Below are 24,766 nucleotides of genomic sequence, written 5' to 3'. Positions count from 1 at the left end.
GGTTTACCCGGAAAGAATGGACACATCCCCACAAAAATGTCCTGCGGATGTTCCGAGCAGCGCCGGGCTCAGGCTCTCCGCGGGCGTGGGGAGGGCGCGGGGAGGGCGCGGGGAGGACGCGGGGAGGACGCGGGGAGGACTTGGGGTCTAGCTTCTCGTTTGGATGCGGGACACCGAGGTCCGTACTGCTGGTGCGGAGCCCGCGGAGAACCCACGGGGAGGCGCGCCCGGGTGGCTCGGTGGCCAAGTGTCGCCTTGGGCTCATCCTGAGACCCCTGAGTCCTGGGACCGAGTCCCACATTGGGGTCCCCGCAGGGAGCCTGCTTCTCCCTCCACCTGGGTCTCTGCCTCTCTCTCTGTCTCTCATGAATACATAAATAAAATTTTTGGAAAAAAAAAAAAGGACAGGTTGCCCAGAGCGACCCCGACTTTGGATCTGGGAACACCTAGGCGTGTGTGTCCCCCTGGAGGGAGGGAACCCCACCCACCGAGCCCAGCAGCTTGAGGAATCTGGGAGGTGACGGTCCCGGGTCACCCCAGTGCTGAGGGTGCCAGACGCTTGGCAAGGCCTGGCTGCTGCGAGGGGCTCCCTCCGTCTGCGCCCCGCTCATGGCTCTCAGTCTGGGGCGTCCACGCCTCGCCCGACCCCCGGTTTCTGCAGGCTACACCAGGGCCTCCGTCCCGGCGCCGCGGGCCCCTCCACGCGACACGTCCTCGCTGGACTCCGAAGGTCCCTTCTGCACGGAGGCATTTCCTGTGGTTCCCCAGGCCTCCCCGCGCCGGGCCCCGCACCCCGAGGGTGACCTCAGGAGGCCCTGCTCGGTGGGTGCCAAGACCAGGGCCGGGCGCGGCCGCCACACGCCAGGGTCCCCGGGCTCCACGGAAGCCCCCGAGGCCACACGGGCTCTGGTGCCACCCAGGCCTTGATGGGGACAAGCTTTTTGTGAAGGACGACAGAGCCAGTTCCAGAAGGAGCTGGGGGGGCGGCTGCATCTGGGCGGGGGGATCCTGGGCTCTGTCCCCCTACGCCCGGGTCCCGGGGCCCTTGTGCCGCGCCCGCAGCCGCTCCCCTCCTGCCCATGGGGGGCGCTCGCCTCTGGGCACCTCGGGGTACAGGACGCAGCAGGCCGAGTGGGCGCAGCCCCACGTGTCCGTGTCCCCAAGCCTCTGGAAGCTTCCCTCCTCCCCAGGCCTCCCCCCACCCCTCCCTCCTGGGATCGCGGCCGAGGGGAGGGGCTGGCCCCGAGTCCACCCGGCACCTTAGGGTCCCCAGAGACACAGGCCACCCCAAGGCCCCCTGCCCCGAGGCCTCCGGCCTGAGCACCACCCGCCGCTCCCAGGCTGACCAGTGCACCTCCCGAGTTCGCCTTCATCTCAGCCTTAGGTCCTGTTTACTTTCCCGAAACTTTACTAGAATTCTTTTGTTTTAAGATTTTATTTATTTATTCATGAGAGACACACACAGAGAGAGAGAGAGTCAGAGACACAGGCAGAGGGAGAAGCAGGCTCCATGCAGAGTCTGATGCGGAACTCGAACCCAGGACCCCGGGGTCACGACCTGGGCCTCCTCGGCACCCCTCTGTTATGTTTTAAAAACAGTAAATCTGTGGCACCTGGGTGGCCTGGTTGGCCGAGTGTCTGCCTTCGGCTCAGGGCGTGACCCCGGGGTCCTGGGATCAAGTCTCTCATCGGGCTCCCTGCATGGAGCCTGCTTCTCCCTCTGCCTGTGTCTCTGCCTCTCTCTGTGTCTCATGAATAAATTTTTTAAAAATTGTTAAAAAAAAAAAACAAAAAAAAAAAAGCCCATGCACGATTAGTGGGGGGAGCAACAGCAGTTCCCGTGCCTCTGAGTCAGCGGGAGCGGTTTCCAACTGCGAATGTCTCTGGGGCCCCAGCGCCCGCCTACGTTCGCCCCCAGGGGACGCGGTGCCCGGCGCCAACGCCACCCAACCGGATCCAAACCGTATTGTGCTGAGACTCGCTGTGCTGGTTCAGCCGCACGGGAAGGGCTCCTGTCCGTGTGGGGGCCTCATTCGGTGTCCTGCCTCCCTCCGTCCCTCCGTCCTTGCCTCCCTGCATCCCTTGGTCCTTCCATCCCTGCATCTCTCTATCCCTGCATCCCTCCCGTCTCTCCATCCCCGCCCCCTCCATCCCTCCATCCCCGCCCCCTCCATCCCTCCATCCCACTGTCCCTCCATCCCTCTAACCCGCTGTCCCTCTGTGCCCAGTGTCACAGCAGGTGTCTCCTCGTGGAGGCCGCTGCCTCGGTTCTGGTGGCTGAAGTGCGTCCCCTGCGCTCTGGCCTCCTGGCGCGTGTTCACACCCCCCCCCCCCCCCGCCCCGCGGCCTCCGTGGGCCGAGAGCCGCTCCCCACCCTCAGGTGAAGAGCTCACTAGCCGGCGGCCGTCCAGCGTGTTCTTCCTGTGGCTCGTGCTCCTGGGCGCGCCTCGAGACCCCCTTCCCGGGGAGCCTGGGGGGCTCAGTCAAGGCCTGACTCTTGGTGTCGGCTCAGGTCACGATCTCAGGGTGGGGAGATCGAGCCCCATGTCGGGCTCCACGCTCAGCGAGGAGTCTGCTGGAGACTCTCCCTCTCCCTCTGCCCCCTTCCCGCTCACTCTCTCTCAAACAAATAAATAAAATCTTAAAAAAAAAAAAAAAAAAAGAAATCCTCCCTGACCCAGGGTCATCAACTACCTAGAAGCTTAGTTGTGCCTTTCACACTTAGTTCCGTACACAACTGTCCAAGAGAAGTATACTGTGAGTCACATACGTGGTTTACAGGTTTCCAGGGGTCACAGTTTTTCTTCTTTTTTTAAAGTAGAAACGAAAACCAAAGTAGGTGAAATAATCAATTTTCAGAATAGATTTTATTTTACCTAATACACACAAAACGTTCTCTCAACATATAACCAGGTATAAAAATCACTGCTGAGGGGGATCCCTGGGTGGTGCAGTGGTTTGGCACCTGCCTTCGCCCCAGGGCGCGATCCTGGAGACCCGGGATCGAATCCCACGTCGGGCTCCCGGTGCATGGAGCCTGCTTCTCCCTCTGCCTGTGTCTCTGCCCCTCTCTCTCTCTCTCTCTGTGTGACGATCATAAATAAATATTAAAAAAAAAAATCACTGGTGAGGCGTCTTCCATTCTTTTTGTCATGAGCCTTCAGAATCTGGTGCATGTTTTATGTTTATAGCGCATCTCAATTTGGGGGCTAGATTTTCATCAGAAATCCTTGATCTATACCTAGGTTAACCTTTTAAAATTCATTCAGTGGAGGGGCCACCTGGGGGGCTCAGTCGCTTAAGCGTCTGCCTTCGGCTCAGGTCTTGATCTCAGGGTCCTGGGTTGGGGCCCACGTTGGGCTCCCTGCTCGGCGGGGAGCCTGCGTCTCCCCTCCCTCTGCCTGCCGCTCCCCCTGCTTGTGCTGTTGGATAGATAACATCTTTTAAAAATTTTTTACAAATGTATTCCGTTGAAAAGCTACCATGCTTGGGATCCCTGGGTGGCGCAGCGGTTTGGCACCTGCCTTTGGCCCAGGGTGCAATCCTGGAGACCCGGGATCGAATCCCACGTTGGGCTCCTGGTGCATGGGGCCTGCTTCTCCCTCTGCCTGTGTCTCTGCCTCTCTCTCTCTCTCTCTCTGTGTGACTATCATAAAAAAAAAAAAAAAAGCTACATGCTGATGCCCACGTGTCCCAGCGTACACCGAAGTTTTCCTGAGACTGACCCTGCTGGCTCTGGAAACCCAGGCCCTGGGGTCCTCGCCTGCTCTCTTCTCTCTTGGCTCTAAAACAGATTTCTTGTCTCAGACCCGGAGGCTAGAAGTCCCAAATCCGGGGGTGGGCATGGGCCTCGCTCCCTCTGAACCCCGAGGAGGGGGCTCCTGCAGGGCCTCTTCCTAGCTTCTGGGGTCGCCAGCACCCCCTGCTGTCTTTGGCCCACAGCAACACCTGCCCGACCCGACCGCTGTCGCCTGGCGTCCTCCCTGCGTGTCTGGTTTCAGGGGCACCAGCCACCTGCATGGGGGAGGCCGGGGGACCGACCCCGCTCCAGTCGGACCTAAGTGCATCTGCAACAAGCCTCTTTTCCAAATCATCCCCTTCTGAGGTCCCGGGGGTCACCTGTGAGGTGGCTGAGACCGCACAGCCCAGCACGGGCCACCCCTGGGGACCGGAGCCGGAGGGGCGCAGAGCGGCCATCGTGGGGACGTGGGAGGGGCGGAGACCGATCCGGGCTGTGGTGGGAAAGTACTATTATTATCTTTTGTTTTGGGGAGGCTAAGATCACGGCCCTGCTTCCGAGCAGTGGGGTTTTCGAGGGTCCACGCAGGCTTCCCCGTAGCTCCCACGGCAGCCACGAAGGTGGGGGGGCCTCGTTTCCCTCCGAGCACCTAGCATGGCCTGCGACCACGTCTGCCCTCGCCCCTGCTGTTCCCCACACGGCGCACAGACGTAAGCACTGCATGGATGCCTGCTGAATACACAGGCTGCGTTGAAAGAAATACACGTCGAGACGGAGAATGCTCCTGTTCCCCCACCGGGGACGCACCGGTCTCAGAGTGGCCGCTGGGGAGGGACAGCCTCTCCCATTCTCGGCGCTTGAGGGGCAGGTGCCCCTCCCCACCCTCGGGCCCTCTGGCGGCAGATCGACCGCAAACCGAGGGCCGCCCCTTGCCCCTGTCCCCCCAAAGTCACAGCCGCATCCACCGCGGCCTGGATTCCCCAGGCTACTGGCTAAGAGCACAGGCCGCAGGCTCACCTGTGCTCCTGGGACCCGCTTTATAACTGCTCGCCTGGCCAGGAACGTTCTGGAGCCATTGACTCAGCGGGACCAAGAAGGAAGGGCACCGCCTCCTGCTCTGGTTGGAACCTGCAGGGTGAAGCCCAAGGGGAGGGGAGCCCCCCGGCAATCCAGGCCCCAGGCCCACTCCGGCCTCTACTCCGGCCTCCACCCCACCGCCCTTGCCTCGGCCCACTGGTCCTCTCCTAGGAGGCGGGAAAGCGACAGGAGTGACCAGAGCGGCCCTCTACGAATGTGGCAACAGCAGGGTTCCTGCGACAAGCCACTGGGGCAAGGGGCGTCCCGCCTGCGTGGAGGCTGGAGAGCGGCTGGGTCCCTGCGGTCGACTGGTCACACAGTGTGACATCCCTGCGTGTCTCCCCACCTCTAGTAAAATGAAAATAAATTACAATAAAATGTAAAACAGCTGAGATCTTCCATCTCAGCTCCCAACCACCGATCAGAGGCCACGCGGGAACTTTCTGCCCAGCCAGGAGCCTATGCCGGCCTGTGCGCCCCGAGCCCAGGCAGGGGTGAGCTGGGAGGGCTCGGTCACAGGGTGTGGGGGGCCGGGATCCTGCTCCCTGCTGGGCAGCCAGCAGGTCGGGGCCAAGCCGCACCAGGGGTGGGCACCACCGGCAGGAGGCGCCAGGGGGTGGCCCTGTGGGGGGAGGGGGGACCAGCCCGCCCAAGGAGGGGCCCGGGAGCAGCAGGACCCTGGCCCCTGGCGGCCGGGCAGCGACCACACCTTAGCACTGGGTGGCCCCAGAAAAATCGCCTTTCTAGGAGGCTGAGGAGGGAAGGGACGGGGCAGGGGGCACCTTGTAGAGCTTACTAGGCCGTGAGGGCTGGCACCCATCTTTCCCCAAATGCTAAAACAGAGCCCAGAGCACCTGCCAGCACCGCCACTGCCCGCAGCGTGAGCGCCCGGTGCCCCAAGCCGTTCCCTTGGGCCCTTGCCCAGCGACAGGCCTGGGAGCTCAGGGCCAGGCCCGCCCAGGAGGTCACTGTCACCTGGAGCCACGGAAGCCAGAGGCCACGTACTGGCACAGCAGCTCGGCACCGTGCTCCCCAAATAAAGCAAAATGTGCAAACACACATCACATTTCTGAGAACTTTACTTCTCTGGTGCCCCCAGGAGGGGAGACGCTGCGGCGGGAGGCGGGGGTTTGCCCTCCCTGTGCACCTCTGGGTCCTGGGTAAAAGCAGGGCTCTGGGCGGGGGGTCCTGGTCACCGGTCCCCGCACGGGCTATGGCTTCACGTCACCGTGGTTGGGGCTGTGGCCCAGGGTGTCCCCCCGGTGCTGTCCCACACACCCGGCCTCTCCAGCGCGACCTGCAGCAGCTCGCGGATTCTCTGGTTTTCCTTGGAGGTAGACTGCCAAACCACCTCGAGCTCACCTTCCATTTCTCTGAGGGAGATACACGAAAAAAAGGGAAAAGTTTAAAATAGCACAAGGAGAAAAATATTTCTAGAGCCCTTAGGAATCCTAAAGTGGCAAGAACTCCAAGGGAAGAATGCTTGATGTCAGAGAACAGATCCCATGGTGCCTGGGTTCTGAGGCAAAGGCTGCTGGGGTTGAATGAAACGCTGAGGTCCTCTGGGAGGAGAATAAATACTGAGTTGTGCCTTTTCCTTTATTTTGGACCTTTGCTCTCTGTAGAATTAACACGTAGAAGAATAAAATACAGTGACTGCATGGACTAACCCATAGCACAAGGGCCCGGCTGTGGGTGTCCGCATCGCACAAATCCTGCAAGCCTCCCTGTGTCCCCGCTACCTGTCCCCGCTGGGACCTGGCCGACCCTCAGGCACCTCTCACAACACCCAGCCACAGAGCCAATGAGGGTCCTGGCCATAAGGAGTTAGTCTGGGGGTGAGGGGGGGACTGCGTGGCGTGGGGCTCGTCGCTGAGGACACAGAGAAGACCGGCCTAGTCAGACTGCATGCCAGGGTGAGCACCCAGAGGGACCAAGGTACACACGTAAAGGAAGGGGCTCTGTGACAGGTACCATGGGGAGTGCTGGGGAAACAAGGCCGAAAAGATATTCATGTCCTCGTGGGGCCATGGGCTCCTGGGGGAACAGACCAGGGCCCCAGCTACCACCTCACAGGACAGAGGACCCAATGGGAGAGTGAGGGGGACCAGTCCCAGCCCGGCGGGAACAGTGGGCCACATGTAGGAGGGCAGGTGGCGAGGCCGGCTCCTTTGCTGACACGGCCCGGTGGTTATGGAAGGTGCTACCAAGTGCACTGAGTGCTGCTGTTTGTGGAGGAGGACAATGGGATTCAGGGAGGCCAGCGACGTGCCCACTTGTCCAGCATCACTCCTCTTGTGAACTGTTGCTTTCTCCGAGACCCTCTAATGTTCACTGAACGTTGGGTGCTATTTAATTAAACTGTGTTTAAAAAAGAACCCCACATTTCTCTTTTCTGGACTACATGCTTGATAAATCACAGCAATCATGATCAATGTTTGGCCAAACTCAAAACAAGAATAGGAAATCTCTAAAGGCAGAAGAGAATAAAGACTAAACTGAAAGCACACATGCAGGCAATGTGTGTTGGTAATGCTTATTGCTTTGAGGACAAAAGCCCGTGCCAGAAAGCCCCCAGGGCTCACACGTATCCACCTTTCTCCCCTTCTTCCTAGAAACACTCTGAACTACGTGTTCCACAACTGGGCAGGTAAGTAGAGGTACACAAAGGGCCCTCAATGTTCCAGTGATGTTAAAACAGCCTATTTTCAAAATTAATAATGAAATTAAAAGTGGCTCCAGGTTGGGAATATGCTTTAGCACCAAAGAGAAGCAAATGCAAACTTTCTATAGAGGAAAAACCACCTTAATTGACAACCTTAGGATTCCACAGATTAAATGCAACCATATACATGTTCATAGTTAAAAAGCTACTGTACATAGAAACAAGCCACACAGAGCAAGAGCCAAAACAAAAACAAATTTAAACTCCCCCAAATTTCAGATATTCAAAAAATAACTACAAATGAAATGTTAAAAGAAATAAAAGATGTTTTTAAAATAAGCAAAGACCAGGAATTTATTTTAAAAACAAATAGGCAGCTTTTCAAGAGAACCAAATAGAACTGAAAATGAAGTACACTGTTGTTGAAATAACAGCCCCCTCCAAAAAAAACAAAAACAAGAACAAAACAAAACAAAAAAACCCGATAGCTGGGTTAAACACTACACTGAACACAGCTGAAGAGAGAATTAGTAAACAGGAATATTGAGCGAAAGAATTACCCAGAATGCGGATCTTAAAAACAAGGGGGAGAAAATTTAAGACAAGGCACGTAGAGGATTCAGTAAGAAGGTCCAACATACATTTAATCTGAGCTCCAGAAGGACATTTAGAAAGAATAAGGAGAAATGATTTAAGAAATAATGGCTTATTTTAAGAAAAGAGAGTTTTCTGGACTAATGAAAGACACAAAACCACAGATAGAATAATTTACAACAACCAGACAAGCAAAAAGAAGCCTCCAGATAAACACATACCTAAGAAATTACAGAATACAAGTGACAGAAGAGAACTTTAAAAAAAAATTATTTATATATGAGAGAGAGAGAGCAGACAAGCAGGGGAAGGGGCAGAAAGAGAGGGAGATAATCCCAAGCAGACTCCCAGCTGAGTGCAGAGCCTTACAGGGGCTCAATCTCACAACCTGAGATCACAACCTGAGCTGAAACCAAGAGTTGGATGCTTAACCAATTGAGCCCCCCAGCCGCCTCAGGTCAATTATTTTTAAAAATGACAAAAGGCTCATCAGGGACTTGTCAAAACAGACTTCTCAAACAGAGAACACAGAATATGCTGAGAAAAAAAGACTGTCAAGGTAAAATTCTGTAGTTAGCAAAAATGATCCTACAAGGATGAAGGAGAAATGTGGACATTTTCAGATAAACAGAAACTAAGAAAGCTTACTCCCAACAGACTCTTACTAAAGAAACTTCTAAATGATGGGTTTTAGGAGGAAGGAAGCTAACCTGAGAAATAAAGTCTGAGACGTAAGAGAGAACATGTTAAGAGATAAACTAAGGAAATGAGAAAATTTTAAGAGTTTATTTGAGCAAAACTCAACTAATATTGGGCAGCACCCTGCCTCGCAGAGAGAAAGAGCTCTGAGGAGCTGTACAAAATAAAAGACTTTTATAGGCAGATGGGAGCAGGAACAAGGAAGTTGTACTAGGCAAAAATGGGGGTGATTATTGCAAAGTTACTCTCCTTCAGGGGATGGCAGGGTCAACCAGGCTCAGGACCTAACTAGTGCCAACTGGCAATTACTGATTGACTAGTTAAAGATTCCCTCCTGGTAGAGCCAAAATTGTAATTAAGCCCAGCCTTGCTTTGGTGATGTGAGGCCCATTTTGGGTCTGTTGTCTTGTTTTAATAATAATCAGTAAGTAATCGGTACCTACAGGTACATCAAAATAAAGAACTGTATAGAAACCAGTAACATATAATCTGGGGGGGGGGGGCTAACAATAATGATATAAAATAGATCTTTGTTTTTCACTTTTATCTACCTAATGACACTAGGCACCAACATCATATACCTTGAGGGGGGTAAGAATTAGATAAGAGCATTAGATCTTGTGTTGGGGGAAAGAAATGTAGAGATGTTAAATTTATTTATTTTTGTTTTGTTTTGAGCCCAACATAGGGCTTGAACTTACAAGCCTGAGACCAAGACCTGAGTTGAAAGATCAAGAGTTGGTCACCAAAACCAAATGAGCCACCCAGGACCCCCTAAATTTAGATTTTTTTTTTTAAAGATTTTATTTATTCATGTGTGTGTGTGTGTGAGAGAGAGAGAGAGAAGGAGCAGGCTCCACGGAGGGAGCCTGATGCGGGACTTGATCCCGGGACTCCAGGATCATGCCCAGGGCCAAAGATAGGCGCTAAACCACTGAGCCACCCAGTGATCCCCCTAAATTTAGATTTTTAATGCTAAACATCCATGGTAAAATTTCAATGGTAACCACTGAAAGTACAGAAATGGAATGCAGAGGGGTGCCTGGGTGGCTCAGTAGGTTAAGCGTCTGTCTTCAGCTCAGGTCATGATCTCAGGGGATTTAGCCCTGCGTGTGCTCTGTCAAATAAATGAAATCTTAAAAAAGGGGGGGGATCCCTGGGTGGCTCAGCGGTTCAGCTCCTGCCTTTGCTCAGGGCATGGTCCTGGGGTCCCAGGATCGAGTCCCGCGTCAGGCTCCCAGCATGGAGCCTGCTTCTCCCTCTGCATGTGTCTGCCTCTCTTTCTCTCTCTCTCTCTTTCTCTCTATCATGAATAAAAAAAAAAAAAATCTAAAAAAAAAAGAAAAAAGAAAGAAAGAATACATAACTCTCAAACCATTTAAGGACAGATGTGGAATGAGGGAGAAAGTGAAAAACAAAGTGCCATTTTATTAATGCGACTCCAAACCTCCTGTCTGGCAAGAAATTTGGTATTGGCCCAACTTTTCACAAAGCAGCCGTTTATGGTGGTAAGAACTTCTGTGACTACAAAAAACACGACAGTAAGACTTCATTCAGCCTTACGCTTAAGAAGCATCTGGCTGATGGAAAACAAACAGGTATCTGCATTCCGGCTGACGTCCAATACACGATCCTCCTAGAACTTGGAGATAATCCCAAGACTGTATTATGATTCTTCTGCATGTATCAGTTTATATCCCAATCTCTCAAAGACAGCACGGCCATTGTGAAAGGGCAGACTCAAGTATGAAACCAAAACAACATGAGGGACCAACCAAGTTCACCTGCAAGGACCAGGTGACGTTCTCCGGACCAGGCGACATTCTCTGGTGAAGTTTTTAACATGCTGGCAACGCTTCCTCTAGCATGTGTTTAAAGGATGCAGTGTAACTAACTGATTCAGTACCTTACAGATACAGAAAACATAATGCACCCATATTCTTATGATTATGATCTTACAAAAAAGGAATCATTAGATTTTTAAATCCCCAGAAATGGGGGGGAAAAAAAAAGAAGAAGAAGAAAAGAAAAAGAAAGAACAGAAATGAGACATTTAATCAAAAACCTCCCAAGAAAATTGAATAAAGCAAAAGTATCAGAGAATAGAAAAGAGGGAAAGACAATGAGAGGCCCGGACTGATTTAAGAAGTCCAATATTCAAACAATTAGTTCTCTCTTTTTTTTTTTTTTTTAATTTTGTTTACTTGGGAGAGAGTGAGCAAGAGAGAGAGAGAGAGAGAGAGAGAGCACAGGAGCAGGGGCAGAGGGAGAGGGAGAGGCAGACTCCCTGCCGAGCAGGGAGCCTGACATAGGGCTCAATCCTGGGACCCCAGGACCATGACCTGAGCCACTGGCAGATGCTTAACCGACTGAGCCACCCAGGCGCCCCCACAATGAGGAGTTCCAAAAGGGGGATTAAAGAAAATGAGGAGCACAGTGTGGTGACTGCAGGTAACCACACTGTGCTGTACACCGGAAAGTTGCTAAGAGGGTGGATTTTCAATGTCCCCACCATAACCACCGCCACTGCCACCAGCACCACAACGAGATGGCAGTTAGGGGAGGTGAGGGAGGTGCTAACTAACCTGACGGCAGTGGTCATTTCACAAGATGTACCTGTATCAAATCACCACATTATACACCTCAACCTTACACAATCCTGTACGTCAACGGCTGGGGGTAAGAATTTATTTTTTATTTTTTATTTTTTTTAAGATTTATTTATTTATTTCTGATAGACATAGTGAGAGAGAGAGAGAGAGGCAGAGACACAGAGGAGGGAGAAGCAGGCTCCATGCAGAGAGCCTGACATGGGACTTGATCCCGGAACTCCAGGATCGCGTCCTGGGCCAAAGGCAGGCGCCAAACCGCTGAGCCACCCAGGGATCCCCTGGGGGGAAGAATTTAAAAAGAAAATGAGCAAATAAAAATCAAGACCAATATTACATTCAGATTAAATTTGAATGTAAAAAATAAACAAAACAGGGACGCCTGGGTGGCTCAGCGGTTGAGCGTCTGTCTGGCTCAGGGCATGATCCCGGGGTCCTAGGATCGAGTCCCGCATCAGGCTCCCCTCAGGGAGCCTGCTTTTCCCTCTGCCTGTGTTTCTCTCTCTCTGTCTCTCATGAATAAATAAATAAAATCTTAAAAAAATTTTTTTTAAATAGACAAAACAGGTCCAGAGGGTTTTACTAGAAAGTTCTAGCAAATATTCAAAACTAAGCCTGCTCTATGGAGCTGGGGTGGCCATACCTCTTCTGCTGGAGGGCCTGGTCTAGGATATCCTGCTTGTCTTGCAGCATCCGATGGAGGTGCCTCATCTCTTGCTGGTACTGGGCTGTCTTGCTGGCAAAGTCTTCCTGCTGCTCTGTCAGGCGGTGACTGATGTCACCCACTTTCAGTGCCGCCTGTTTCTTGTACCCCTGGGGGGAGGAGGAGGCACCGAGTGAGCGAGGGCGTGCTGCCTGTGGCCCCAGGGATGGCTTCCCAGGCGCATACCCTCCCCATCTGGGCTATCAGAGCCCCTAGAGAGGATGAAAACACCCGTGAATAAATCTGATCTGGGAGGGCAAGTCTGCATCATAAAAGTCAGAGAAAAATAAAACAAGGAATGTCAAGTATCATATAAAAGCAAATTTCTAATGTGCATCATGCCATTTTTTACATGCTACAAATAAAAACAGACCAAGCTGGCAAGGTTTGTTACACTTATTGGTAAGGAGATGACAGAGATAAAAGCCGGGTTCATAGATTTTCCTTTTACATTTTTATTGTATAGTATTTAAGGTTATGACTTCCCTCTGAGCATTTCTAAAACTGTTGTCACATAGATGCTAATTTTTAGTTCACGCAGATTCAATTCCGTGTAGAAGCTGACAGTTTATACATCCTCTCTGACCCAGGTGTTGGTCTACCTCATGGTTTTCACATTTCCAGGTAAAAGAATATTTTTTTGCTTTCTGATTTTGTGTTTCTGGTTCTCATCTTTTTGATCAACAAATGTGCCTTAAAAAAACAACAACAAATGTGCCTTATTTCTACTCTCGGGGTTTTTTTTTTTTGTAGCCAATCAACAATCAATTGATCAATTGTTCTGTGTAAATATACATACACACCCCTAAATAAACCTTATAGATTACGTTGTTAGATCTTCTGTATCCTTAGTTCCTTTTGTTTAATCTCTTGATCTGTCTTGGACCAAGAGATTAAAGCTATTAACCATGTTTCCATTTCTCTTTGCATGTCCTATAGTCTGTACTTTATATATCTGCTATGTTTATTTAGTGCAGAGATATCTGTAGCTACTATATACTATTAATTGCAGTCTTTTATATTAGAAGAGCTCCTTTTTTTTGGTCTCATTTAGTGCTTTTCTCCCAAACTCCATCTTGGCGCATAAAGATTGCAACTTCCTTTCTTTTTGTTTGCATAAATCTAGATGATCTTTACTCATCCTTTTACTCTTCAGCTTTCTGATGTACTTTGTTTCAGACTGGCTCTTGGCTCTATCACGGAATACTGTTTGCTTCACTATCTAATCCAAAAAAACGGTTTTCTTTTAGTGGGTGAATTAAGCTCATTCCCATTGATTTATCAATTTTGTTATTTCATTAACCTACATACATTTTTAAAGACTTTAATGTAGTCCATCTTCTCTGTTCTTTTCACTGTTGTAATTCTACTGTTTAGGAATGGATCTCTGGGTTCTTGTGGTGACTTTTATTCTCATGCCTCTAGATTACATCTCCTTAGTCCTCTCATTTATCAAAGGTAACATAATGTTGGCTCACAACGATCTTTTCTTCCCCTACTTAAATGTGCTTAAGCTTCTCCTTGCTTTTTCAGCTTGAAATGATATCCTCTGAACTCTCCGTTATGACAATATGAAGCAATCAGCTAGTTTGCTCTACTTTCTACTTTCCTACCGCCCTCACCTATCGGTTTTTCCTTGGTTGCATTAATTCCACGTTGTCAAAAAACATTTACGTTTTATTCCATCGGCCTTATCCCAGCTTCGCTGAAGTCTTAGTTCCCAGTTAAATACATCCTTTGCTCGATACCAGTACTTTTCTGAAATTTGCCCAATTGTTTCTTGACAGGCTGAACTCAAGCTGATTAATCTTTAGGCGAGATTTATGGGAAAAATGTGCCCGGAGCTCTTACTCGGTCAAAACTGTCTGAAGAGTAGCTTGGTTGGATGGAAACATCCTTGGCTCATACTCTGTTTTCTTGAATATTTATAGAAGGCATTGCTCTTGGCATTCAGCATTACTGTTGAGAACTATGATGCCGACATGTTTTTTTTCTCTTATGACTTGGCCTTTTGCCTGGGTGTCCAAGGTTTTCTTTATATATATATAATATATATATTTATTTTTTTAAGATTTTATTTATTTATTTATCGGAGATAGGGAGAGAGAGGGGATGGGGAGCAGAGGGAGAGGGACAAGCAGACTCTGTGCTGAGCACGGAGCTTGATGTGGGGCTCGATCCTATGACCCCGATATCACAACCTGAGCTGAAACCAAGGGTTGGACGCTCAACTGACTGAGCCACTCAGGCGCCCCTGTCTTTGTTTTTAAGAGATTTTATTTTTAAGTAATCTCTACACCCAAGGCAGGGCAAGAAACACAACCCCGAGATCGAGAGTCACATGCTCCACCGTCTAAGCCAGCCAGGCGCCCCTTCTTTCTTTGTCTTAAAGTCCTTTCAGTATGTAGATTCAAGTCTTCATTTATTTCAAAAAGCTTTTTATGAATTATTGTTCAGAACTGTTTTGATTTCTTCTTTGGGGACTCTTAACAATAAGCACATTGAATGTCTTATCCCTCTCTATTGCATTCTTTTTACATCTTTACTTCCACCTTTCTGTCTTTAAATTGCTCATTTCTCTCTTTATGTCCTTGTTGCACATTTAAGGTATCTTTCTCCTTGTGTTCCCTGTAATTTCATCTGCATCTCTGAAGCAGTTGTTCCTTTCCTTCTATTTCTTCCCAGAGTTGTGTCAATTCCAGGTCACATCTGCCTTTGTCTGACCACCTATCTCTGCTTTGTAGGATTTCTTCCTCGATTTGATGGCTTTATTAAGTTTTATTTTATTTTTCAAGATTTTATTTAAATTCAAGTTAGTGTGCATATAGCGTAGTATTAGTTTCAGGGGTAGAATTTGGTGATTCATCAGTTGCATATACCACCAGTTATCATTCCATCATGTGTCCTCCTTAATGCCCATCCCCCAGGTACCCCATTCCCTCACCCACAGCCCCTCCAGTGACCCTCAGTTTTCCCTACATTTAAGAGTCTCTTGTGGTTCGCCTTCCTCTCTTTGTCTTATTTTATTTTTAAGTTTTAGCTTTCCAGCTACCTATCTCCTTACTTATCTACCTATCAGTTCACTTTTGGGTATAGTTTATAATTTTGATCTTTGTGGTAACATTATTTCTGATGCATTTTCTTCATGTGCAGGAAAATTGTACTTCTATTTTTCTTATTTTTCTCTGGAGGCCCATGAATCCCTCTGGGATGAGATGAGGTTCCCGGGAGGGTGCAGCATGATGGGCTGGGCTTCCAGGCTTTCCAAACCACCCCTCTAGTAGCCCCTTCTCAGGCCTCTGAATCCAGCTTGATTCGGAAGAGCTCCTGCCTGCAGCTCTGTTTTTCTCAGATCACAACACAGCCCTGATTTCAAAGGTGACGTCTTCGCTTTGGGGAGTCCTATTTTGCTGGGGTTTTCTAAGATGTTATCCTCGAATTTTCTCAGCCTTTTCTAGGTCTCTAACCTTTACTTCCTCAGAGATCCACCCTAACCTGGATCCAGCTCTCAGGTGTCCTGGGGGGGGGGGGGGGGGGTTACGCGCTGGGTGGATCCTTTGTAGGATCTTATCCAGATGAATGATAATGAGATACATTCCTAAGATAAGGCCAAACACCCTGAAGATCAGACCTCCTCTTTCCGAAACAATAGCCAACAGGAAACCCAGAGCAGGGAAGAAAAAAAAATGAAAAACAAAAACCTCCAAGCCCATGATTCCTCATTATCACTCAAAATACTTCTCTTTAGAGTCCCATCATTAATAGTATGGTGTATTCCTTCTAGCCTTTCTGAGAATTGAGATACTGTTTTGTATACAGCTTTTGATTTTGTTGAATTTAAATTGTAAAATATATTATTTAATTAATTCCCCAAATGATTATTGGCTATTGCATTTATTGAACATTATGTGCCAGGTGCTATTTTAGGTGCTTGGGATATACCAGTGAACAAAAACAGAAAAGAATCCCTGTCTCTGCGGAGCTTCTAGTCTGGCCTGGGGGTATAGACAAAAGCCAATGAAGTACATAGTCTGTTAGAAGGTGACACATAACATATAAAATACGTATCAATTGACTGTTAATGTTATTTGTAAGGTTTGTGGTCAAGAGTAGGGGAGTCAAAAGTTACACATGGATTTTCAACTGCATGGGGGGTTGGTTCAAGGACTGACTGTAATCATTAATCTCATTTTTGCTAAAATCTTTTCCTTATTTTTCATTTTGTTTTACAACCTACGAGTGCCCCAAACAATTTAATTTTACCTGTTTTAAACTTTATATAAACACAATCATATAACAGGCACTCATACGTGTTATGTTCCTTTCACTCAATATTATGCTTGTGAGATTCACCCACAATACAGTAAATATAATTATTCATTTTCATTGCTATTAGGTATTCCTTCTGGATGCATCACAATTTATCTGTTCCACTGCTGATGGATACGGGGTCGTTTTGTTTGGGACAATAATGCTGATTCGATCTTCTCTTTTCTTTTCTTTTTCTTTTCTTTTCTTCTTTTCTTTTCTTTTCTTTCTTTTCTTTTCTTTTCTTTCTTTTCTTTCTTTCTTCTCCTTCCTTTCCCTTCCCTTCCCTTCCCTTCCTTTCTCTTTCTTTCTTTCTTTCTTTCTTTCTTTCTTTCTTTCTTTCTTTCTTTCTTTCTTTTTCTTTCTTTTCTTTCTTTCTTTCTTTCTTTCTTTCTTTCTTTCTCTTTCTTTCTTTCTTTCTTTCTTTCTTTCTTTCTTTCTTTCTTTCTTTCTTTCTTTCTTTCTTTCTTTCTTTCTTTCTTTCTCTTTCTCCCTCTCTCTCTCTCTCTCTTTCTTTGATTTTATTTACTCATAAAAGACACAGAGAGAGAAAGGCAGAGGGAGAGGCAGGCTCCAGGCAGGGAGCCTGATGTGGGACTCGATCCCAAGACCAAGGATCACACCCTGAGCCAGGAGCAGGTGCTCAACCACTGAGCCACCCAGGCGTCCCCGATTCGACCATTTCTTTACATGATTTCTGGTGCACATCTGTGAGTTTTCTTGTCTGGAAAGGATAAGGGAGGGATGGCTGGGTTGTGAGCTGTGTGAATGTTCTACTCTACTAATGGTTTAAACTCCTTTCCAGCCGCAGCAGCTACACAGAAAAGTTCCCACTGCTTCATGTCACTGCCAAATGCTCTGTATTGTCAAACTTCTTAATTTTTCACCTTGAAGGTACAAAATGGGTAAAAAACACATTTGCACCATCTGGCCACTTTAAAAGATTTTATCTTTGCCTTTGGTGTTGTGCAGTCTCACTAAGGTGTGTCTAGATAGGGATTTCTTTTTCTTTATCCTGCCTAGTAGTTAGATTGTAACAACTAAGCCTACTTTGAAGATAAAACTTAGCATATCCTCTCTTACTTTAAAACAGTGTCAGAAATAAAATTCCCAGAAAACGATGATGTCTATTAGGAATCCCTGATGACATTTTAGAAGTCAACACAAATCTGAAAGCTATCGGGTTAAATCAAACCATTCCTACCACCTAAAGCCACAGGATAAGTTGCCCTGAGTTCTGGGCAGAAGACTCATGCAGCATTTTCAATTCTCCTTTAGCAAAGCAACCCTTTCTTCAATGGCATCATGCCTAAAAGCCCACATTTGGGAACAGGAGTGGAGCTGCTCTGACCCACAGAAGGAATGACTTCCCTGGACCTGTGGTGGGATCACCCCTCACCACAAAGGCCACTGACCAAAATAAACGAAAACAGTGATGTGCTGGCGGTGAGCTAGTCTTCTCTGAATTTGGGTAGATGCAGGTGATCTTCCCTGGGGAAGGCCCAGAATCCAGATCAGGACAGCTCAGGGATGTTGCATGGGGCAGACCCTACTGGGAACCAGAAAGCCCCTCAGGTAGCATCTCTGTCTGTACCACTTGAAAATCAAGATGTACAGGCAATGTGGCTTCCAAAAACTTGACATTTGTGTTATTTAAGCAATATTCATGAAACACGGGGCGGGGGGGTAGTCTATTCTTTGCCTTAGGGTGGGCATATGCTTGGATCTGAGCAACTATATGTTAAATTTTGTTTAACGTTTAAAAATTAAATAATTGAGGACGCATATTCCCTAAAACAAAACAAAGTTGTGACATATATTTACATACATATGTACGTATATACATACACACGCTGTTCACTCAGTAACCACACTTGTTTACACAGAGCTAGCCAATGCTTCATTTGTTGGTAATTTTCCAACATAGTAAATGTCATCAATCTATTTCTCCACATGTTAGGCCCTTTTTTATTTTTATTCATTCATTCATTCATTCATTCATTCATTTATTTAATTTTTAATTTTTTTGTTAGGCCCTTTTTTAATCATCTCCGACAGAGGTCCCAAGTCTTATTCCCCACGCTACAGCTACATGCACTCATAGACCTTCCCCTTCAAAACCCATAGGTTCCCTGCCTTCCCCCCAGGCCCTAGCCTGCCTGCACCCCTGCTCCTGCTTCTGAGGAGTCCATTTGGCTGGTAAGGCTGTGGATGCAGATGCAGAGGCTGGCAGTCGGAACACACATTTCAGAGGGATGGGAGGTGGTCAGGTAAGGGAGATGGCCTAAGGGAAGAGAGCTGATACCATGACAGTGGTTTTCTTGGGCAGAGAAACTGGGGGGAATGGGGGGGGGAGCAATTAGGATAAAGCTAGAGAGGTGAGGGTCAACTCCGTTCTCTAACCAAACCAACTGATGCTGGGCTTGAGCATAAAGCCTGAACATTAAACTCAGGGTAGAGCCTGGAGATTTTTCCGTAGCCCCTTTTCTTTTTTTTAAACAGCTGTATGGTATCTTATTGTGTAGATAAACTGGTTTATTTAATGAGGGGGTTGGTGCCATAAGCAATACTGCTTAACCCTGTGAATGATTAGTGATGCATACATGCAAAATGAATCATTTTCTTAAACATGGAAATCTGACCCCAGTAAGCCATTGTTTCCATTTGAAAATGGAACCACTGAGGCTAATGGCCACTTACCTTGACTTTTTCCTTTAACCTTCCCAAGCGAATATTGCCTTCTATGATTTTGTTGAGAACTCCATGCTTCTCACTTTCTAGACATTTAGCCTAAGGAGAAAAATGAAAAGAAAAATAATGGGCACCCCGCCTGCCCCCCACTCCCTGCGTGAGGGCTGTGGGCAGAGCCTGTGCCAACGGCTGAGGAGGGGCAAGAACCCAGAATAGCAGGCTGGGTGCCCTTCCTGGGCGCCAATAGAAGATCGAGACCCCCCCAAACAAGGGGGATGTGTTATAAGGGCTTCCAGCACACCTCTCTAATCGTATTCAAGGAATAAGTGCCCAGATGCAAATCAATTTTCAGCTTGACTATTTGAATAATTACAAAGTTAAAGATAATGTGAATGCACCATGCCATTCACCAAACCAAATGTGACGGCATCACATCCAAGAGGAATGTCATTTGAAGCTCAATGATTTAACAGTAACATCCACCTGGGAATTGCTATACACTGCAAATTATTTCAAATGCTAAAATAAAAAAAAGCGAGGGTGAGCATTCCTTCTAAGGCATCTGATCTCATTTGATTTCCTTCAGAAAGGAAAAATATGACACAGGAAGTTAAATAACTTGCCACAAGTCACACAGAAAACCCATCCTAAAGATGGGATTAGAAATTAGATGCCACTTTCAATAAATTAAGGCCTAGGAGACCAGGACAGGGTAAGGTTGGGATGCTGGGGCCACGGTCCCAGGACAGGGCAGAGGCAGCTAGTACCACCCCCGGACCTCAGCTAGAGGGGCTGACCCTGGGGCTCACAGGTGCAAGGAGCTTGCAGGGTCAAGGGGACAGCAGTGTCTGTATGTACACAGAGGTTTCTTGTGGCGGAAAGAGGTAGAGGGGAATGAACGCAGCTCCCCAATGTCTATGTGGGTCTAAGGATTCTGAATCCGAGCCTGGCTTTCAGGCCATAATAACATAGATCAAGGCAGGAGGAAAGAACACACTTCATTTATGTATTATTGACTTAGTAACTTCTAAGCATTTGGACAAATACTATATGGCTTGCACTTATATTTCCATCCTGGGCCCACACATGGGAAGGATGGGCTAAAATTTGGAGAATCTGAAAATGTGCAGTTAAAATTTAAAAAGAGGAAGCTTTTTATGAGTAGTTTTGTAAAGAAAACACTCTTAAAAAAAAAAAAAGATTTATTTTAGGGTAGGTGGGAAGGGCAGACGGAGAGAAACAATCTCCAGCAGGCTCCGCACTGAACTTGGGGCCTGAGGCGGGGCCTGATCTCACAACCCTGAGATCATAACCTGAGCTGAAATCAAGAGTTGGATGCTCAACCGACTGAACCACCAGGCACCCCAAGAAAATGCTCTTAAAATTACGTTTGCATATTGACGTTCAGCGTACCTGAAGAAACTGAGGGAGCTTACCAAACACATGAGATTGTTGCGTTCCTGGGTTATATTCTCTGCCAGGCCAACAAGATTTGCCAGGTACTGGTTAGCAGACATTTCGCTCTCCATGGCTTTTTCCACCTGCTTTTTGAGGACATCAATTTTCTTTTGAGATCTCCTAGAGAGTTCCCCAAAATGGTGGAATAAAAAACTCATTAGCTTGAATGGCAAGGACATAGTGAATATCTGCATCATAAAAATAGCAAGTACGTTAGCATTTAAACATATTCTTTGGCAACCTAAATCTTCTACTAAGTGTCAGGGTGAGAAGAGGTAAATGAGTTTAATTTTAAGTGAAGCATAATTATTGACTCCAAGTCAACAGGAAATCACAAAATGCTTAACACAATTAATAGGCTACTTATGTATTACTCCATTAATTTTTCTGGCTCATGTTCTAAAAAATGCTTTTGAAAAAGGAATCAAGTTAACCCAAAGCTGACTTTTGGGAAATGCATAGGAAAGAACTTCCAGTACTTTCAGCATCATAGGGTCATCATTATGACTATCAACTATAGTTGAACTATAGAATTGAAAAATGTCGGCTAAAGCTGGTCAACAGAAAAGCCTTTACTGTACTTTTCTTTTGATACCCAGTAATCTCAATGATCCTTTTCCATTTTATATCCAATATTAGAAAAAGAAAAGAAAAATAAAACAGAATATTTGTCTTTTTAATATTAAAAAAAAAATCTAAAAAACAAACCAGCTTAAGAAAAAAATAGATAAAAACCTATTTATTTTCTGTGCCCTGTTGAGTTCAGCTTCCAGTGCTTGATTTTTAGCTGCCAGATTGTTCTTCTCTAAGAGCAGACTCTGTTTCTGCACTTGCAGGAGTGCCAACTTTCCCATCAACTCTTCCATCTCGGCACCTCCTTTCTCCTCTTCCTTCTGCAACCGGCTGGTGGACAAAAACATCACAGGCTTGTATCTGGCACCCTGAAGCGAACATGAGGTGGCCCCTGCCAGGCAAGTGAGGGGCAGCCCAGCCCACCAGCCCACGGGGATCCGTGGAAGGTCCACATGAGTCCACGGGGGTGTGGAAACGCTGCCCATCCCCTCCCGAAGGGCCTGGTGGGGTAATGATTTAACCCCCTTTTTTTTCTTTTAAGATTGTATTTATTTATTCATGAGAGACACACAGAGAGACGCAGAGACACAGAGGGAGAAGCAGGCTCCTTGCGGGGAGCCTGATGCGGGATTCGATATCAGGACCCCTGGGATCATGCCCTGAGCCAAAGGCAGATGCTCAACCACTGAGCCACCCAGGTGCCCCCAATGTAACCCCTTTTCTTGCCCATAATTGTGTCTTTGGATAGATATACTTATTTGTATCCTATATTCCTTAAAGAAATAATTTAAGATCGCTTAATTTTTTACACAGTTATAACTGCTTCCCCCAATCCTGATGCTACAACAAATTTTATGTCATACTAAGGTAATTTTATACTTTTATGATAAAACAACCAAAGAACAAGGAGGGCATACACTTTCAGTGTACAGTTCTGGCAAAATGATACTCGAGAAAAGAGTTATTTCTTCACTGGTTCTCTTGGTCAGTTCTCATGTAATAGCCAGGACTGAGCCGTGCTCACAGAGGCTGCCCAGTTCTGAGGTGGGGGGGTCTCTCTGGGTGCCACGGGGGCTTGCCTGCAGGCAAATGGGCAGTAAGTTGCATGTGTTTGGGTCTACCTCACTCCTCAGGCAATTCCAGGGACTTCAGCCTGGGTTGGCTCCCTGAACACCCAGGCAGGAGTTTTCCAGAGTTTCTATTACTTTCTAGCTTACTAGAGTTAATTCGTCAAAGAGTGGAGGACATACCTAGATAAAAAACTGTGAAACTGAGGTTATTTTAATTCATCTTCTTTCCTCACTATCTTTTGTTTTGATTCTAGAACTTTCTTTAAAAGTCCTTTTGCCAAAAAAAAAAAAAAAAAAAAGTCCTTTTGCAAAAGTAATGTACTCACCCAGTACCAAATCAATCAGTAAAGAAAAGTTCACAGTGCAAAGCAACTAGGGGCTATAGAGGATGTTAGGAAAGTACTGGTGGGTCAGCACGGCCACCTTAGAGAGCAATACGCCAAGATCTATAAAATGTACTTACCCTGTGGCCCAACAACGCCATCTTTAAAATATGTACATAGAGAAACTCTGACGACACATACACGAAATCTTACTGTGGCACTGCTTAAGGGAGCAAACTTAGTCACAATATAAACTTCCATTAAGAGGTTAAGGAAAATGTAGCATTTCATATGATGGAACACTACCAGGTAGAAGCTAGAAGAATAAACTCTAAAAAATAAAAAAAAAATTAAAAAAAGAATAAACTCTAATAGCTATTTCAACATGGAGAGATGTTTGAAAAATTGAGTGTAAAAAGTCAAGATACTAAAAGCATGAATTCATTCATATAAACTTAAGACACATCAAAATAAATTACCATGTGTCATTTATGGAAACGTGTATAGAAATAAAAAAACAGATTGGAAATGTAATTCCAAGTTTATGGTAATGCTCCTTTCAGAAAGCCAGGGATAGATATTGGACTAAGGAGAGTGCTTAAAAAGGACTTCAGTTTTCTTTCTCCCCAACATTTTATTTACTTGAACAAGCCAGAGAGAGAGCACAGGTCGGGGAGAGGGAGAAGCAGGGAGCCTGATGAGGGCTGGATCCCAGGACCCAGGACCCAGGATCCTAGGATTATGACCTGAGCCGAAGACAGATGCTTAACTAACTGAGCCACTCAGGTGCCCCTTCAGTTGTATTTCTAACAATATATTTCTTTTTTTTTAAGATTTTATTTATTCATGAGAGATAGAGATAGAGAGGCAGAGACACAGGCAGAGGGAGAAGCAGGCTCCACGCAGGGAGCCCGACGTGGGACTCGATCCCAGGTCTCCAGGATCACGCCTTGGGCCAAAGGCAGGTGCTAAGCTGCTGAGCCACCAAGGGATCCCTCTAACAATATATTTCTTAAACAAAACAAATAAAAAGGTAAAAACAATTTGTTAAAAAGAAAGTTAATAGGTGGTAGGAGAAATAGTTGCTTTATTTATTTATGCATTTATTTTTTATTAAAGATTTCTATTTTTAAGTAATTTCTACACCCAGCGTGGGGCTCAAACTCACAACCCAGAGATTAAGAGTCGCATGCTCCATTGACTGGGCCAGGCTGGTGCCTCAAAAAAAGTTGCTTTAAAAAAAAAAAATTTCTTTTGAGCTATCTGGGTGGCTCAGTGGTTGAGCGTCTGCCTTTGGCTCAGGGCGTGATTCTGAAGTCCCAGGATCGAGAACTGCATCAGGCTACCTGCATGGAGCCTCCTTTTCCCTCTTCCTGTGTCTCTGCTTCTCTCTCTGTCATGAATAAATAAATAAAATCTTAAAAATAATTTTTAAAAAAAAAATGTTTCCTATTCCACCTTTTGGGTTCCCTAGAGAAAATATATACTGATCACTTCTGATTTTAGTTCTCCTGGTAAAAAAAACATGATTTAAAAAAATTTAAATTGTGAAATATAAGTATAGAAAAGTATATAAAAGATAATTGCATATTTTATCAACTAATTATGAGGAACCCTCATATAATTACCATATAGGTGAAGAAACAGAACATTTAAAAAAAAAAATCTCATTTACAATTGTACCAAAATAATAAAATACTTAGGAATAAATTTAATCAAGGAGTGAAACGCCTATATTCTGAAAACTATGAGACATTGATGAAAGAAACCGAAAACAACACACACAAAAAATGGAAATACATATCATGCTCACGGATTGGAAGAGTTAATATTGCAAAAATGTCCATATTACCCACAGCAATCTAGACTTAATGCAATCCTTATCAAAATACCAACAGCATTTTTCACAGAACTAGAACAAATAATCCTAATATTTGTATGGAAACACAAAGACCCATAGCCAAAGCAATCATGATAAAGCTGGAAGAATCACAAGCCCAGATTTCAAGATAGTACTACAAAGCTGTAGTTACCAAAAGAGTATGGTGCTGGCATAGAAACAGGCACACAGATCAATGGAACAGGATAGAAAAATTAACCTATGCTTAATTAATCTATGACAAAGGATGCAAGAATATCCAATGGGGGAAAAAGACAGTCTTCAATAAATGGTCTGGGAAAACTGGACATGCTACATGCAAAAGAGTGAAACCTGACCACTTTCTTATACCGTACACAAAAAACTAACTCAAAATAG

General features: G+C 46.5%; 1 protein-coding gene across 8 annotated transcripts in view; it reads right to left on the bottom strand.

The window, feature by feature from the left end:
* Positions 1-5,877: 5,877 nt before the first annotated feature.
* CEP89 (centrosomal protein 89) overlaps positions 5,878-24,766 on the bottom strand; it is a 74,683-nt gene continuing 55,794 nt past the window's right edge. For all 8 annotated transcript variants that reach the window (XM_077855987.1, XM_077856001.1, XM_077855978.1 and 5 more), the window contains 5 exons: positions 21,279-21,446; positions 20,522-20,663; positions 19,095-19,184; positions 12,027-12,196; positions 5,878-6,189 (listed from right to left, as the gene is read on the bottom strand). In XM_077855987.1, coding sequence (XP_077712113.1) covers positions 6,036-6,189; positions 12,027-12,196; positions 19,095-19,184; positions 20,522-20,663; positions 21,279-21,446 — 724 coding nt within the window. In that variant the 3' untranslated portion in view covers positions 5,878-6,035. The remainder of the gene's footprint in view (positions 6,190-12,026; positions 12,197-19,094; positions 19,185-20,521; positions 20,664-21,278; positions 21,447-24,766) is intronic.

The sequence above is a fragment of the Canis aureus genome, chromosome 1, assembly GCF_053574225.1.
Source record: "Canis aureus isolate CA01 chromosome 1, VMU_Caureus_v.1.0, whole genome shotgun sequence".
Taxonomy (NCBI): domain Eukaryota; kingdom Metazoa; phylum Chordata; class Mammalia; order Carnivora; family Canidae; genus Canis; species Canis aureus.
Note: the sequence above shows the minus strand (reverse complement) of the source record. Positions and strands in the feature narration are given on the sequence as shown.